Genomic DNA, 19,418 nt, shown 5'->3' with positions numbered 1-19,418 from the left:
TTATAGATTTTTGTTATTTGTTCATGTGCAACCTGTTACTTAATAAACAACCAATTTGTTTTTTCAGTATAAACAATTTATAATAAGCTAAACTATATCTAAAAGTTTTTTATCATTCTAAAAATATTTTTTTAAAATTTGCAGCTATTGAAAAGTAAGACTCAGATGGAAAGTTAGTGTTAAAAAAACAGCAATAAACAAATAAACCTTGACAGTAAGTTTTATTCATGGCAAAACTGAAGGAATAATAGTTTATTACATACATCCAATCTCATTATCAACAGTATACTTGCAAAAATATGCAGGTGTTTTCTTACAAAAGAAGACAATAAAACTGCATAAAACTTGTAAAAAGTACAGTAAGAAGACAGGCTCCAACCATTTTAGTTTATCTTTAGATGTTTATTTTAGTCATAAAATGAAATAATAGTCATACTGGAAGTATATTAAAACAGAATAAAATACAAACTACTTGTTAGAACGACGAGAAGGCTCAGACGCAGTAGGAGGAGGTGGGGGACCACGTCTATCAAGATCTTCAATGTATGCCATGAGAAGTTTACGTCGTTCGTCTGATATACTATCTAAGATGAGATAACGCTTGTCTTTCTGAAAGGTTACAAGCAGAAAACTATAATGAATTCTACTGATATTTCAATCAAATATACCATCATTTACAGATTAAAACACTTCTCAGAAACATTTAAGCATTGAATGTTTATCAGTTTTATATAAACTTAATTTTATAACTTCCTTCGATAAAAATTAAACTTTCCTTGTTTACTTTATGCTTATATCAAAACATTCGTTACTTAAAAAAAACCAAAACTTATTTACATGAGATATTGTAGTAACAATTACTTTACACAATAAACTATGTATATCACCAACCTCTATAACTGTTTCTATTAAATGTTCTTACTTACAAGAGATGTTGTAGTACTAACTACCTTACACAATAAATGATATACATCATCAACCTGTAGAATTGTTTCTATGTCTATTAAATGTTCTTATTTACATAATATACAGGAGTAATCACAACTTTACAAAGAAATTATGTGTATTACCAACCTATAGAATTGTTTCTACATCTAGTAAATGTTCTTATTTACATGTGATACTGTAATACTAACTTCTAAACAATAAATGATGAATATCAACCAACCTGAAGAACTGTTTCTATGTCTATTAAATGTTGTTCTGATTCTTCAATCATCTTCTTTGACCTAGATATTAATACAACTCATCAGCTACCATAATTCGTTACAAAATGTTGAACCAAAATGTCTCTTAAAAATGAGTTTATTTCAGAAAATATACCCATTTTACTCTTTGATAGATTTCAATGAAAACACACATGCATTCTAAAATTAAACATTTCTGTTTGACATTTCAAAACCTTTAACAGCACTTCAGCTTTAAGAAGTTTTTAATTCTGATTTAAGAAGATAAGTACATTTACAACAATGGTTCTAGCAGTCAAGGTAATTCTAAGAAAATGTTATTGCAAAATAACAGAAAAAAGGGAGAGATAAATAAGTTGTTTATTCATGCACTAAGGAAATTATACCAAATAATATTTCTGTGGAAAAGAAATTGCAAAATTTTGACTTCACTCACAATTAGTATCCATACATAAAAATGAATACAGTATGAAAACAAATTAAATTTATTAAAATAAAATTTGAATAAATTTTATTCAAATAAAATCATTGAACCACATCTATGTCTATTAGCTGTTTCCAAATATAGACTGTTCAGAAGCTAATCTGTAAAACAATAGTTGGAAAGAAAACAGTAATTTTAATTTGACAGTAAAACATACTTTCACATCTTTTAAGACTGAAAAAGTACAAAGAAATACAAATTCTAATTTCCATCTCAATGTCCCTTTCATTTTAGCAAACATACAAATCAATACAGTACTTTCAAAAGGTAATAATACACGTAAGATCCAGTGGGGTAGCTAGAGCGGGGGCAAGGAGCTACCATCTGTCCCCAGGCACAGGATCAGGGGTGCCAAATTGATGTTACATAATTAGGAATTATGGCTTACATCTTGAGGAAGCGAAAAAACTGACTTTGTCCCCAGGCACTGAAAACCTTAGCTTTTCCACTGATAAATTGCAAAAATCCTAAAACTAATATGACTTAACTTTCCAAAAATAGGATTAAGAGACCTACTTGTATGTGATAATTTTTGTCTCCTTTAGAAGTTCCCGGAAATCAGTTCTGCCAGTATTCAACTTGTCTTTCAGATAATCCTTAAATTCACGCTCACACTTTCTATCACTTGAAGAGAACTTTGTATAACGAGGGTCTTCTTTTATCAACTTCTTTACCTTTATCAATCAAAACTATCTGTTAGTTTTAGGCATGTGCAGGCATTCATATGCTAAATGCATAAATTAAATAAACATATTAGGTGCACTATACAGATTTATAAATGACAATATTTACACAAAAGCAGATAGTAAATAATCATGAGAAAATCATTTTATTTAGCAGATCTATAACATGAACATTTAGTAAAGACTACATTATTTTTCAGTTATATAAGGCCAACATGTTTGAGAATCAAGGTTCCTGTATCCTTCTGGCAAAAAAGAATCAAATAAAATAGACAAGAGCACTGTGTGAGGATTGTAGGAATATCATGGAAAAACCTTCAATAACAATACAGAAACTGTTAACACTCTCACTATGGGCTAGGCTGAATCAGCCAAGCTTGTAACCCCAAAATGACTTTTCTGTACTATTAGCTCTAATATGTTTTGTGTATATTTTCAAAATTTTGCAAGTTATCAGTAAGGAATAAATCTTTTGTTGACAAAAAAAATCCAAATTTTTAGTGGAGTATTTTTCCTAAATATTTCTCCACAAATATAAGAAGTGAAAGTGTTGACTGCTCAAAATGAAAAGCGATTTTCACGTCAAGGTTAAAAACAATTTTCTTCATCTGAAAATTGTCAAGTTGTATTTACATAATTTATAGAACTTCCTAAATAAATTTCAAATGTTTTTTTTCAGTAAAACCTTATATTTTAGCTGTTATATTCTCTACCTCAACTCTATGCCAGGTTGGTCAATTTTACCAACCTTATAATCAGCAAATAAATACTTGGAAATCAATCTAAATAACCTTTCTCTTTTTCTCACACAACTTTGACTTGTACCATGAAACTACATTTGTTGATCATACATAGCATTAGAGAATGCATCTATTTATATTTAAATGTAATTATTTTATTGCATTTTGAATGATGTGCAACCAATATTCACACAACACAAAGTTGTAAATCACTTAGACACCATCTAGGTCCCATTACCTGATCAACTCAAAGTAACATACCTCAGGAAGATACTTCATGGAAATTTATTATTATTATTTATTATACCTAATCTAATCTAAAAATATTTCTAATTTTTAGATATTAGTTAGTTTGGTAATCATAAGTAAAGAATACACACAGAAAACAAGAAATACAGTACTTGACCGAGTCTTCATTTTAATTTGCTGTAAAGAAAACTTAACCCACTTTTGCTATGGTAACAGTACTATTGCACTTAAAAGTTTCCAATTAATTAAAAATGCAACAACAAAAAAAGAATAGTAGCATGTAAAAAGCAGACAATGTCCTATAACTCAAAATTGTTCTGGTTTTATAACTATGTGACAAGAACAATTATAAATATTTAGTTATGCTCACTAATGTGTTTCTAATTGGAATAAAGTTAGAACTATTTTCTGTATAGAAAACAGCATAAAATAATAAGTTATTTGACAGATTAATACTTTGGGTGGCTTTCTCTTGGTTACAAATAATATAGTATTGAGCATAAGAAAGAATTAATGTTAATTTGTAAAAGAGAGGGTATGACATGAGGGATGAGACTTTCTAGATTATGACTCTGTAACCAAATAATTACTTACCTGAGCAATGAAAGTATTATAATTAGTAACTAACATTAAGTTTTGTAATTTATGGAGGGTGGAAATAAATTATAAAAAAAGAGGATGCCTAGAAAACAAAGGTCACAATTCTTATAACAGGGAAATGGAAGTTTTTTTAAACATCATATCCTTAAAGTAAGAACCTAAAACTTCTATAATACTAAAATATGGATAATTAGCTGTTTTGGTGCCAGATATATTTGTATACTATGATAACTGTGTCTTTTAATTAAGTCTTAAATTTAATTAAGTAAAACCTCATGAAATGTGCAGAAAATGACATCTTTATGGAAAGAGCTAACTCACTCAACATACAGTTGGTCAAATTGACCAACTTAATAATCATTTCATACTCTAACATTTAACCAAGTCATGCAGGTTGGGTGGCATCAACCACGGTCAGCCTATCTCAAAATTATAGAAAAATAATCACTGCCTCATGGGTTATTGTTGACTCTCAATGAAAAGTTGAAGAATAGTTAAGTGGAGCAAACTGAGAGATCAATAGCAGTAAAGAACTGATGAGATGAATGAAAATAAGTATAAGAACAAGTATTGAAAAGAGAAAGGTTGTGATCTGAGAGAATACACTATACTGAACGACCCCTCCCATCAATATCAGTACTTCCCCAGAAGGGAAGGAATTATGTACATTAAAGTCTCCCAGGATTAAAAAAGAATATGCCAACTGTTCAATAAGAGCATCAAGGCCTGACTGATCATAGGTCTCTTCAGGAGACAAGTACAGAGAACAAACAGTGATGGTATGACCAAAGGAAACATGGACGGCTATGGCCTCCAAGGGTGTGTTGAGTGGCAAAGACAAGGTGGGCACATTCTGATCAAACAACAGTGCCACCCCTCCATGCACTTGTCCATCACACAGCCTGTAATTTCTGTACATATAAAACTGCTGAAAGGTGACTGTATTGGCAAGTTGCAGAAATGTTTCCTGTAAGGAAAGACATACAGTATGGTAGGAAGCAATCAGTGCTTTGATGTCATTCAGATTAGAAATTAAACCTCGACAGTTCCTTTGTATCAAGGTGGCTATTTTTATTTATGTATAGGCAAATTGGGTTGAGAGCCCTTCTGTTTACAACCATGTCTTTTTTCTTTATCATCTTTATTTGAGAAAAGTCTGTCAACCTTCATGGATCCTGCCCTAGCTCGATTGGGCAGGTCGTTGCTGTTGGAAGAGGATTCCAGCAACTGAGGACATGAGGGAATGATTGTTCTGCATCTTGGGGTGGAAGAAAAAGATGTAATTGAGGAAATGCCCATACCAGGAACCAAAGGAAGTGGATCTTATGGTTTGCTGGAATGAACGTCAGGGACAGAGATGGGTGTTGATGTTGATTCATCAACTTTGTTGACTGTGGAGGTCAAAAGACTTTTCACATGGTTTGAGAACGATTCTATTGGAGGCACAGAGAGATCTGTCTGCACTCCAATGTAGTAGTGGAATGAAGTGCAGCAGCAACTTTCGAGCCTGAGGGTCAGTAATGTTTTGAACCGCCTTCAAACTCTGCACCTTTTTTTCTTCCAGCCACTTAGGGCAAGAACAAAAGTAGGATGGGTAAGAGCCATTGCAATTGATGCAATGAGGGTCTGTTTCACGCTTGGAAGCATCGTGGTCCTTGCCACCTTAATGAGCACACATCAAGGAACCAGGACATGACATCTTCCAGTGACCACAACAGCTGACACTGGAAACATCTGAGAGGGTTTGGAACATATGGCTATACCTTAGAATTAAGATAACTTGTTTTGATGGTTGCAGTGATGTAAATGTTAAAATGAGAATATTGGACAGCATCATAATTCCATCTTTGCAAGTGGAGATATGCCTCACTGCAGAAACTCCTTGTGTGGAGAGACCAGCAAGAATCTCCAACTCAGGGATGTTCTTTAAATTCCTCTAAAAGTATAACTCCTCATGACAAATTCAAAGTAGCATGGGGTGTAAAGTCATTGGGTATATTCCCCAATTACCTTTGAATGTAAGAGAATTTCACTGTGTTTAGATATGGATGTCACCACAGCAAAGCTTTTTGACTGACTTTGGAGAGCCAGCAAGTCCCTCTCGTCCCTTCTGAATAAAAAAGGGAGACATTTGCCCTGAAAGTTTGTCTAAAAGAGAATGTAATATAAAAAAAATGAGGTACAGGTGTTACAGATTATAAAGATTGCTGCTCAGAATCTTCAAGACGTGGTCGTTTACCTATGGGCTGTTTTTTTCACTATTTTATTTAAGTTTTTATTTGGAGGATCCATAATAAAAAAATGTTTTGGTGCCCACTGACTCCACCTACCATGGAAGCCCTACTAAGGGATGCACTACAATGCCAAACAAAGACACTACAGCAATGCCAGGGTGTTGTGAGCACTATACCCAAACACCTGCATCAGATACAATGTCCACAACACCTGTTGAGAACATCCAAAGCTGGTACTTGGTTGACACTAGCCCAAGTAGACTAGCTGAATGACCCTAGAGGGAGGGGGGTCATCCCAAGGCTGCCTGTCTACAGGAATTCAAGGCCAAAGTGGTGTGTTTGGGTTAGACCCCTCAACCACTAGGATCCTCTCCTCCCCTTCATGGGTCACCATGCATGCCAAACAACTGGGTGGATGTTTAGATCCCAGAGGAGGTAAATTGAAAGAACAGAACCTTCCCTGGGAGGTCTCCTCACCAAAGACAGGAATTCACACTGAGGGGTGTGAAAAAAGGAAGGGATATAACAGACTGATGTGCTGTTTAAAATTTTAGAAATGCTTAAGATGGTAGGCAGATCAAGACTGAGATAGCTTTGGGTGAAAGAAAGTAGTATCATTTTAGAAGATATTAAACAGAAAAGTACATTAGTGGTTTGGTCTTTCTGACTTATATCAACATAAAACAAAACAACTGCAGGCTATAAACTTACATTATGGTTTGGCAATATCTATAAGTATGTCACTTGCAACAAAAAGCAGAGGCTCCAATAGAGGAGAAAAGATTATCCAATGTGTGTAATTTAGAGCAAACAAGTGGCATAAGATACAGAAAAGACTGATAATTCAAATACCTTCTTTTTTATTTGGAAATTAAAACATATAACAATAAAATTTATTTATTAACTGAACTTTGAAGCTAAGTTTATTTGTATAAATTTATACGTGTAATTTTGAATTAATCCTGTAAAAAGGTAATGACATGTACACTTTAACTTACCCCCATTTAAAAGGTTAAATGGCCAGGTATAGCCATTATAAATAGAGTAGACAGCCAAAAACACTTGCTTCATTCTGGATTTAGTTTGACTCTTTGAACCAAATAACATGAATAGCTGTCACCTTTATTAAGTTCCTACTAATGAACATGCAGAGTAGGAATACTGGCATCACACCTCAAAGCTCAGACCAACACCAGCAACTAGACCAAGCTTGGTCCATTTTCACACAGAAAGCAAATTACTCCATGTTATTACCATATTTGACTAAAGCAAGAAGATAGTTTTCACTATGCACTTCAAAAATCTATTTTACAAATTTTTCAATGCAGTATAAAAGTTTCCTACACGAACATTAAATAAACAATTCTATACAATTTTGAAAAAAATATATACTAAATCCTTTTTATTATTATATTTTCAGTGCTTAAACCATGAGTAGTGAAAAATGAACTTGTTATAAAAGAATTTAAAACTCATATTTAATATAAGAAAAAAAGAATATGTTGTTACAATACCACTCTCAATGTTTAATTTTTTTAAATAAAATTATGCTTCATCCCCTGTCACATAGTTTTAAACTGATTATTAGCCATCTGATTTGCAAACTGTATTATCCACAGTTTCTTTCCAGTACGCATTTTACTGAATGATGTCTAAATATATGACTGTATAGGGCCCTGTAATTTAAACTAAAGCTCATTAAAGTTCCAAACATTTTAATAATAATCTAAATTTGGCTAATTCCCACCTCTTTCCATGAAGATGTCAAAGTGATTTCTGTTGTTTCTTCTAGCAGTTCTCTGAACTTTTCCTTTTTTCTTTTTGTTTAAGGCCTCAATGTGTTCATTAAACAGCTTTTCTCTCTCCTCTCGATCTAATGATTCCACCATCTCCCAGCGATGATCTTTTCTGAGGGCTTTCTTTGCCTCTCGCCAACTTCGCATCAGAGTTTCAACCTATCAGCCATAACAATATGAGAAGGACCATCTATGCTGTCTATATTTTTACATTTTCATATGCATATATTAATCTTCTTTTTTTGAAGTCTTTTCCTTTCATGTTTTAGATTAAAATAAAAAATATGTTTTTAGGTACACAAAAAACATGTGGTGCTGTATAATTACAAAAATCTTGCTTATTACATTACACAAAAACAAATATGTTCTCAGACTGTAACCAGTATTAAGTAAAATAATTATCTGAGCATTTATTTTAAAAATTAATATACAACATTTATGACTTTTAATATTGATTATGAAATTAGCTATTTCAATATACATCCATTTCTCAGAACATTTATTCAGTACCACACTTTTTAAGGTTAACTTAAAGTTACATAACATGCCCGTGGCAGTGCTTTGGATAGGGACATTATGTATGTCCATAAGAGCAAAAGAGTCAATCATCACTACGATGTCTTGGTGGGCTGGTACGTATCAGAACTACATTTGAAGTTGCTTGGAATTTTACAGGTAGTATGAAGCTATCAAAACATGAGTTCTTTGAAAAAAGGTATGAAACAACCTTTTCTTATACAAAATATTCATCCATTCAGATCATAAAGATTTGTTAAGACTGAGAATTAAGAATGTTCCTTGTACTTCATGGAATTTGAAAACAAAAATATAAGGATCAACTTGGGGCAATAGGACTACTGAGAAAGAAACCTGAAATAAGTTGCATTCCAGCTGTAGCAGACAGAGTAGGCATCTTGTATAAAATTCAGTAAAAAAAGTTGTCAATATCATCTAGACAGTAGTATGAAACATATTCAAAAAGGATCTCCACTTGGAAAAGCAACTCAAGTCATGTTATTTTCATGACCTATCCATTCAACTCAAACAGCTAGATAAAAGAAATAGGTATTTACATTATTCCATACAAACTTTATATATTGGTGCTAAGACTTGTCCTCTTACACTAGATAAATTATAGATAGATAGCCTAGAGGGAGGAGTGGTGTATTTTGGACAAGATAGATTTATATTAAAAACTAAACTGCAGAATTATTGTCAAGATGTAGTCAGGAAACAGAACCTGACTGTAAATACAACATGGACTGTAACAAAGTGGCAAAATACCAAAACTGTTTTATTATACTCAATTCTTTGTTTACTATAATGCAGTTCCACACCAAAAATAAAAATTATAATGTCTTTGTTTTGATTACACATGCCTCTTAAAAATTTCATTATAAACTATACTGTATCCATTCCTGATCTGTAAACATTAAATTTACATAACTAATACGTACATACGAGAATACAATCAATGTGGACCTAGTAGGGTACTGCTGAAATATACTCGTTTTGACTAACAAACTATACTCTTCAAAACAAGAAATGCGAAAGGGATATTTTTGTTATTTTAAAGAAAAATATATGTAATAACATTACAAGCTCAGAGTATATGATGTTACACGTGTTAAGGCACTGATTGTTAGACCAAAATGACAATAAAAGTTGTGCACTTTGAAAACGGAGGAAAACATCGGATTTTTCGCCAAAAGCGCATGCATGTCCAATAAATTTGTTTGAGAGATCTGCATGTCTGCAAGTGCAACATGTGCAAAATCCCTATAAAAGTGACGGGTTCTCGGTTTCCATAGCTCAGTGTTAAGCCACCGACACGCAATACAGTTATGCCAAGACTGACTGAAGCACAACGCAACAACACCATTGGTCGCTTGGAAGCAGGCGAATCTCGATCAGATGTTGTCAGAGCTGTGAATGTCCACCCAAGCATTATCACAAGGCTATGGAATCGTCACCAACAACATGGATCAACTCGTGACCGTCCACTATCTGGCAGACCTCGTGTGACCACGCCTGCACAAGATCGCAACATCCGGTGGACTTCGCCTTTGCAGACTTTGGATGTTCAGCAGTGAATGTGCAAAGTTTCACACATGTCATACAAAACTACTCGGAATAAACTTGTTAACAATTTGTCTCATATTTTGCCTTTTTTGTTTCCTTTTTTTAAGAGTATATGAATTATAATGATTTGTCTTAACCAGAAATCAACAAAATTTTAACTTAAAAGTTAATGTTAACGTTAGTTCAACTTGTCCATTGTTCTGTATAAAAACCTATCAGGAAAGGAATTTACTTACAACGTATTACTGTAACCTATACTGTTAACTTTCTGAACACAGGCTTGATCAATATCATTGATCATGTGACATTTCTGTACTCATTTAAAGTCTTTATAGCTTTTATACTACTAACCTTTAATATATTATGTACATCTTCATAAAATCTGGCTACCTTCCAGTAAAAATGATTAGTCTTTCACAAAAAAAAAAATTTTAGTGAAGTACTTTTAATAAACTATAAAAACATTGTCTATGAACATATAGTGTATTTTTACTGGACCTCCTTAACAGTGATCTTCATGTTAAGATTAAAAATAATTTTCTTCGTCTCAAAAATCTTGTATTTCCATAATTTCTAAAACTTCTTAAATACATTTCAAATGTTTGTTTTCAGTAAAACTTTATATATGTTATTTTCTCTACCATAACAATATAGAAGGTTATTGAATTTTGAAGATCTTGCAACCACTGAAAAAAAAAATCTAAATTACCTTCTTACTAGAATGACTTCAAACTGCAGCATAAAAATATGTTTATTTATCCAAAGTAGTTTTAAATTCATAAAAGTATACATCTAATTTTGCTTAAATGTTATTGTTCTATTCCACTTTGAACCATACCTAACACTACTATTCATGTCATTATAAGTTGCAAATCATTTGGATAATGTGAATCTCAAGTTATGATATCATATTACATTATCCATGAGCTACTGCTAACAAGTAATTGTTATTTAATTAAATAATGCACTAAAGAATGCAGAATAATAACATGCAAAAAAGCAGGCAATCTCCCACAATTAACACAATTTTTTGGCTTTCTAATTATGTCACAAGAGCAATAACAAGTTCATCCAAGCTGGTTTTATCTTTCCCATTGAAAGGAGCTTGTACTAAGAGAGAAAATGATAATTTTTTACTCAAAAAACAACATAATACATCATGTGACAAATTAAAACATTGGCTTTCTAGTGGTTATACATAATACAGTATTAAAAGTAAAAGAGGATGTGACAAGTGAGGCTGGCAAGAGGTCTGATTTTCTATATGATGGCTCTGTAACCAAACAAAATTGAAAGCTATATTTTTTTTGTGTGTGTATGTCTAAGTGATGACAATTTTAGTGAGTAATTTCTGTTAAATTTCCTACTTATTGAAGAGGTGGTGAATAAAATAAACAAGAAGGAATTGCCTAAAGAAAATGTCATATCTCAAAACAGGGGATATCCAGATTTTGTATAATACTGCTTTATAAAATTAAGAAAAGTTATTTCCCATTAAAATATGGATTATTAGCTATGATTTTAACCTATACTAAATTGTGTAACATAAACAAAAAGAAGTTTTATTATATTTTTAATGCAAATAAATACAACCTTGTGAGATGTACAGTAAAGGATGCATAAGATAGTAGAAATAAAGTAAATGTTTCTCAAAATCTTTTGTTGTTGATAATCCAGAAGAAGGTTGAACATAATGTAATGGGTGTGATTTTGTCTGGAACTTTCTATATGAGCCATAAATAACCAAATAAAGATTAGAAAATCATACACAGTATAGTAGTACCAGAGCATTAAACTAAAGAATATAACAAAATCCTAATAAAGTTCTAATTATATTTCTATATATTATAATTATTATTGCTCCTCTCTGGTAATATAGGCATTTTTATTTAAACAATCATGCAGTTTTATTTTATTTTATTTTTTTTTAAGGAGTGCAAATGAAATATTATTAAAAACATTTAAACTTACTGACAACAACAACAACCTACCAAATCAGCCAACAATGCATTAAAGTGTTGAACTGCCTCATCATGTTTGTGTTGTTCCCTTTCCTTATCACGCTCACGAAGATGAGTCGATAAAGTTCTCTGAACCTCTTCTTCTCTCTCTCGTAAGCTAGCTTCTATCCTTTTCTGTTTTTCCCTATCTTTGCTTGTTTCATCTTCAGAATCCTACAGATTTACAGAACCATATAAATTGTTGATATTAGTAATTATATGTTTTTTCACAACATAACTCTTCCAAACAGGAAGGTGGTAGTACCAAACAAAACAAGTGGAATATTAAAATACATAGTAAAATGCATATATAATTAAAATACCACAGCATTCATTGATACATATCCCTAGAAAAAAAATACATAAATATTATGAACTGTCTTTGAAGAATAAAACTAATGGATGGAACTGTTTGAAATTTGAGAAGAATGTTCCATAAAGTATTATGTTTCAGAAAAAGTTTTTTCTATTTCTAATAAAAATTCGTTACTTAAAATAGTTATCTGCACTCGGACTCTGGAAATTGATTTTTATATGAAGTATAAAAACACATTTTTATTTTACATTTTCTAAATTTCATTTTCATAATCCCATCTACAGTCTCTTAAATTAATATCAGAAGTTTTTTAAGGTAAATGTTTATATTCTATTTTTCATTTTCTCTACCACATCACTAACTACCTATTATCATGAACGTACAGTTCAGTGAAATGTTTAATATTAACAAAGAGAAATATGTATTCACCTTTCAACTCTTCAAAGAAATTCACTAGTCACCCTTTTCATATATGCATAATTTCACAATTTTATCTTTTCACTCATGATTTATTTTCAAATTCTTAGTCTTTTCTGCTATATTTATGTCAACTGAAGTCTGCAGGCTTTTATGAAATTATTTCAGCAGACTCTTCACAGAAATTTGTTTCTTACACAAGCTGGCACATCTACATGCCATCTGCTTTATAAAGCTTTCACAATCCAAATGACAAGTTAAAATTACAAAAAATCACCAAACCATCTAAATATGATTTTTAAAACATACACAATTAATTATAATACAAAAGTAAGATCTAAATAGAGTTTAACTGTCTCTCCAACTACAGTATACTTATGTAAGAAAGCACTGTAAGTGCTGTAGTCAATTACACAGACATAAATACTAGAGGCAGTTATCTCTTCTTCAATATGAAAGCTACAAACCAAATTAAAATAAACCATTTGTGAAGTATACTGAAAACTGAGCTTATTTTAATGACAATATACACTTGTGTGTCAACTAGTTACACTTATGTTGTAAATCTCACAGTGAAGTACAGAAGCTGAGCATGGCATCCATCAAGGGTTTGAAAATTTAGTTTGCTTTCCCAGAGACTATAGTCATAAAACTTTGTATCTTATGTGTTGTCTAGATGTTTATATCCATGGCAAGCTTGTGCATTTACACTCAGCTTCTGCTAAAGTGGAGATTTCTTAACAGATCATGAATCATGTGACAAGAAAGCTGCACTGCAGATTAAGTATTTTTTAATGTTTCTTTTTAAATAACCGAATTTAAACTCACATAACATAAAAAAGCTAATTATAAAATACATTATAGCGTTAATTTCTTTGACATACATGAATAGCAAAGTTGTTAAGTCAAATTTTAAATGCAACTATGTAATTCACATACAAATTAGTTTTAAAATGCCATTGTCCTGATAGGGTTAAGTGAATTAGCCCAAATTGTTAAGTTCAATTAAATAATAAATTGAAACTACTCTACAAACATTCCTACCATTTGAATATGCAAGGTCATGATTTTCCACTTAAATTATGCACTATGGTGATTGATGTGTCAACTGTTTAAACTGCACTTTAATATTTATTCTATTACCTCATAATCAGTACCACTAAAGTTTTACCCCAGCTTAGTCAATTCAAATGTTTAAAAATTAAACTTGCACACAGTGCCAAATCACAATTAACAGAACAGGATAAAAAGCTATAATTACAAAAATAAATTAATAACAAAGATTACTTTTAATTAGAGCTAAACATTATTTTATTACATTTTAACAAAAATACCTTTGTCATGAATAAACTTTATTTTTCTTTGACTCTTATCTAATAACACTGGTTTACAAAAAAATATTTTTTGTCTGAGGCAAGAATGTGAATAGGTGTTTTTTACTAATTTGGATGTGCTGAATTCAAATTTATAAACAGTTTTGCTCTATCACCTCTAGTTTTCTGGCTTTTAAATAGTCTCATTTTAGTATATACAGAGTATATACGTGCTTATTTCAACAGTTGCAGCAGCTTATTACAGATAAAACAGGATAGATAAAGAACATTGATGGAATAAATATACTTGGATGACACAATGTACACAATTCATAGTACCGCAGACAGTTAGAAGTGTGTTTTCTTAGATGATCTGGTGTATTTTGCCTCCGGGATGTCACGCAAGAGCATCCAGCAGAAGTCTCCCATCATGCTGGGGTTCCACTTGCCTTGGTAGTTGCTCTCCATCTTCGTAATGTCTTGGTGGAATCTTTCTCCATGCTCATCACTCACTGCTCTAAGGTTTGGAGGGAAGAAGTTGAGGTGGGAATGGAGAAAATGAATTTTGAATGACATTCGGCATCCCATATCCTCATAAGTCTTTAGCAACTTCTCAATACAGGCTTGGTAATTTGTGCACGTGTGTTACCAAAAAGCCACTACAGACTGACTTAAATGCTTCCCATGCTCTCAGTTCCTTTAAGGTAGAAGCTCCTCAAAATCAGTATCCTTCAGCACTTCGGATTTGAGGTCCGACAAAAGATGCCCTCTTTGAGCTTAGCAGCACTGAGACCTGGGAACACAGTAGACAAGTGTTGGAAGGCAGCACCATTTTTGTCCATAGACTTCACGAAATTCTTCATCAAACCAAACTTGATGTGAAGAGGAGGAAGGAGCACCTTCTTCATGTCAATCAGAGGATTCTCTTTGACGCTGTGTTCGCCAGGAACGAAAGTGCTTCTAGACCCCCCAGTCTTTCTGCTTGTAATGCTGGGATACAGCTCGACTATCCCAGAGACAGAGAAAGCAACAGTACTTTGTAAAATTAAATCATATGTAAGGCAATAATAATTATGTGCGTTGTTGGAAATTGTAATACAAATATATACCCAAAAGATTGTGTAACACAATCGTCGAGGGACACCAACCTCCTGCGCTGACTGCCACTGCACTACTGGCTGTTGATTGAGACGTGTTGGCTATGCTTAACTGCCAAAATCCATCTTGATATATAATGTAATGCTATCACTTACATTTATTGCATAATAACTAAAAGAGAAGACATAAGTCACACAATATTAGAAATTAACCCTGAATGGATATACGCCTTTATGTACAGTATGTGTACAAAATGTACAGTATGCATATCTAAAAAACTAGAGGTGATGAGTAAAAACGGATTTCAAATCTGAATTCAGCACCCCCAAATTAGGTTTTTGTGCTTGCCTCAATTTTTTTGTAAACCAGTGTAATCATTTACAATATTATTATTATTATTTAATATAAAATTCTAAGAACTATACAAAATATAGCACTCAAGTAAAACAAAAAGCAAAGGCAGGTTACCAATAAAAATTACTACTCAATGCTCAAGTTCCAAAAATATCAGTTAAATGAATAGCAAAAAATTCTAATAAAGAGTTTACATGCACAATACACTCAAAGCCACACAAAAATGAAACAGGTGATGCTTGCCTATATTTAGGAAACTTTTTCTGGTCAATATAGTTTCAATGTTCCACGCATCTGAAACACTGGATGCTTAACTTTACTATATCCCAGAGAAGAATCTGGATTATTTTGTATTTAGTAAAATGAAAAGTAGTTTTTAATAATATCAAGAATTTACAGGTTAACCACAAACTTTTCATTTCATAATTCTGGTATTGGAATGCAGTACACAATGTTTAAAAATAAAAGTATATTTCTACTTAAGCACAAGAATATTATAGTTCAAAACATTTTCCTGTAATTTAAATGGTCTTTACATGAAAAGAATATCAATGCCATATGGCAACATTTCCACATAACATATACTAGTCAATCTATATTTCAAATAGACCTTACTATGGTTTTTCAAAAGGTTTCATGACAGGTTTTGCACAGCTTTCACCTGCATTGCAACACATTTTCTTTTTTTTTATTTTAGTTCCTTGGTCTGAGTACAACAGACCATACAATTAGCTTAAAACATAAAGCCTCTTGAGACATTCATCATGAAATCGTAACTTCTACAGTGAAATGGCTGCTGACCATAAATTTAATTTTATACTTTATTTAAAATTATATTTTCTTTTGGAGTGAAGAGTGTTGAGTACATCAGATATTTTATATTTTACAAATGCAAATCAGCAAATATAAACACAACAATAGTTGCTAGGAAGCTGTCACTTGTATATTAGATGTAACACTGGAATTAAGAAGGAACAAGTGGTATGCTTTGGACATGACTGCAGGGCTATTGTCAAATTGCACAGTTATGATTGAGAAACTAATTTGTCCTCTACCCAATTCACTGCACATAACGTTTTTGGAGAAACCACTGACTTGATGATTTCTAAGTAGTTAGTTTTACCATATGCCACTGAGAGTCCATGAAAAGTTTCAGCAATATTTATTAAATAACAACATATAAAAAACTAAAGATTGTTTAAGTCTAGAACTTCATCAGTTTGACTTTAGTATCACAACAGTTTGGTTCTCTTGTAAGCTCTTCCAAAAACTTTTTGAAAGTTCATCACTGTCATAACTTCACGTTTTCTTCACTCATTCAGTGAACTAATTTTTGTTAAATATCACAGTAATACTGAAAGTTGTCAGGCATTATAACTTGGCTGTACATAATTCACATACAATAACATGGTTTTTCTTCAGTTACAGATGACGTAAGGTAACTTAATACTGCTACAGTTACTGTTCAAGCAGGTTAAGTTATAATTCAGGGAAAATAACCTGCTTTAGTTACAGTAAAAATTCAGGTACAATAACTTGGGAATGCCACAGTTATAATTCGTGCAGGATAATTCGGCTATTCCAAAGCTATAATGCAGGAGGAATAACTCAGTCATGTCACATAGAATAACTAAGCAAAATTAACTGAGTCACACATTATGCTAACAAAAACATTCCATGATACCTATGCATATGATGTAGTTCAGAAAGATAAATGTTTTAAGGTTTATCAAAACTTTAATGCAGGAAGGAAAATGCACTTGACCACTAGATAGATTCTTCCATGTGAAGACTGGTAACCAAATTTCCCATACGGAATTCACATTTAATTATACGCAGAAACAAGTATCAGCATAAGAAGTAGAAATGTTAATGTTTTACCTATAAAGATTTCACATAAGGAGTTTAAGTCAACATGCTTCTAATAAGAAATTCGGCTTTGGGCCATGGCTGCCTACATGCATTTAATTTCTAATTCTCAAGTACAACTATAAATATTGATGAGTTTGCAGATACAGTTTTGATAGCAGTATCATTTTTCTGTTACAGGAGTAAAATGTATTACTACAGGAAGGATAAATCTTACCTAAAAGTGACAGTTGAACTAGAAAACATCAGTAACTAGATACTTATATATAAATGCACATCAGTTTAATTCACTGAATAAGTTTTGAAAACAGCTTTCCCTAACACATAAGTACACCAAAATATAAAATTCATAACTTCTTTTATTGACAAAGTCTGAGCAATTTCAATTATAAAAAAAAGTAAGATTAAAAAGGTATAAATTCATTTTTGTATTTCCCTACACCCATGTAATTATAACTTAAAAGTTTTTTAATAGAGAAAATTATACAGCAAAGCAAATGTTTTGCTTATTCACTGATTTTTCAGTGTTGAAACATACTTTAAAAATTGTCTTCAAGATGACAGTATAAACTAAACTCAACAAGCTCTTCTAAAGTTAAAGATCTACGATGAGCTATCTTTAATCAAAATAAACAAGCTCTACAAGACTAAAGCTCAAGTCCTGAGGCAATCATTTTCAACTAAACTCCAACAAGCTCCATAGGGCTAAAGCTCAAATTCTAGGGTGAGACATCTTTAACCTCATAACAACAATGTGCTTCAGACCAAAGTGGGTTAATTAATTGTCATTAAATTTCTTCCCAGTAATAATAGTGAATGAAACTGTTTAAAATTTGACAAGAACTTTCATAAAAGTATGTAGTTTGAAAAAAAAATAAAATATTTAACTTTACTTTTGACTATTTCTAGAAAAAAAAATATTTAATGTAGTTATTTGCACTCAGGCTCTGGATATAGTTCACCTGTAAGGTGATTTTTATTTTGAGGATAAATGCTATTTAGCATCTTACAGTTTTCATATTTTACTAGCATAACTCTAGTATCTCCTAAATGAATACCAACAGTTTTTTATGGTATATGGTTATATATTTTATTTTTCATTTCTTTACCATATCACTAACTCTAGCAATTATCATCAATGTACAGTGCAACGAAATGCTTAAAATTAAGAAACAGAAATATCTCTTATACTTCTTCATTGGTTAATCTTAAATTATCTCTTTACTACCTTTTTGCTTAAAGTTTAATATAAATGTTTTATTTTCCTTTCTGATTCTTACCACTGCTTATTTATGTTTACACATGCCATTGGGTACCCTTGGGTGACAGAACTGTAGATAAACCTTAAAATTATTCATATATGCTTGGTGACGTAAGCCTTGCATAATAAATCGAAGATTTGGTTACTTAAAAAAAACAAAAAAACCTTACAAATATAAATTTTAAAATACAAATAATGCATAATTAACTAGAATATTAAAGTAAAATGTAAATAAAATTTAACTGTCTCTAACACACTTTTGTAAGAAACAACTGAAATGCTATTACAAACAAAGCATCCAACAATAGTACATACAGTTACATTTATCTGAGGATGACAACTTGGCACCAATTTCAAAATAACCACTGAAAGATTAAACTGTAAAATAAACTATTTCTTACAACTATAAATACATATATGTTGAAAGTTGTGTAACTTCTAAAGCTACAGAAGGTGGGCATGGCACCTGTTAGAGGTTAACAAAATTTATTTCTTGTTTTGAGTACTTTGCAATCTAAGTTTCAAAAGAGCAAGTAAACTGCAGTCTTGTCTCAACTCACATGTACATGACTACCCTGTAATGCTTCAAGCTATAATTTGCCAAATTTTGACATTGGTTATAGCTTGTGTCATATGACACATAACTGAGATATATCACTATTATTTTCAATTTTTACTTTTGAAATAAAGAATTAAGATAATATAAAATTAATAGTAACAAGCTTTATAAGCAAA

At 31.7% G+C, this 19,418-nt stretch overlaps 1 protein-coding gene across 1 annotated transcript; it reads right to left on the bottom strand.

The window, feature by feature from the left end:
• Positions 1-204: 204 nt before the first annotated feature.
• On the bottom strand, positions 205-13,853 carry LOC143251721 (transcription elongation regulator 1-like). The gene is given in 7 exon segments (XM_076502964.1): positions 205-609; positions 1,169-1,229; positions 2,188-2,345; positions 7,925-7,993; positions 7,995-8,132; positions 12,047-12,229; positions 13,833-13,853. Coding segments are annotated over 7 exon segments (771 nt in total). The 3' UTR covers positions 205-468.
• Positions 13,854-19,418: the final 5,565 nt, after the last annotated feature.

This window comes from Tachypleus tridentatus, chromosome 6, assembly GCF_004210375.1.
Source record: "Tachypleus tridentatus isolate NWPU-2018 chromosome 6, ASM421037v1, whole genome shotgun sequence".
Classification (NCBI taxonomy): Eukaryota; Metazoa; Arthropoda; class Merostomata; order Xiphosura; family Limulidae; genus Tachypleus; species Tachypleus tridentatus.
The sequence above is the reverse complement of the archived record's forward strand: the minus strand, read 5'-3'. Positions and strand labels throughout refer to the sequence as shown.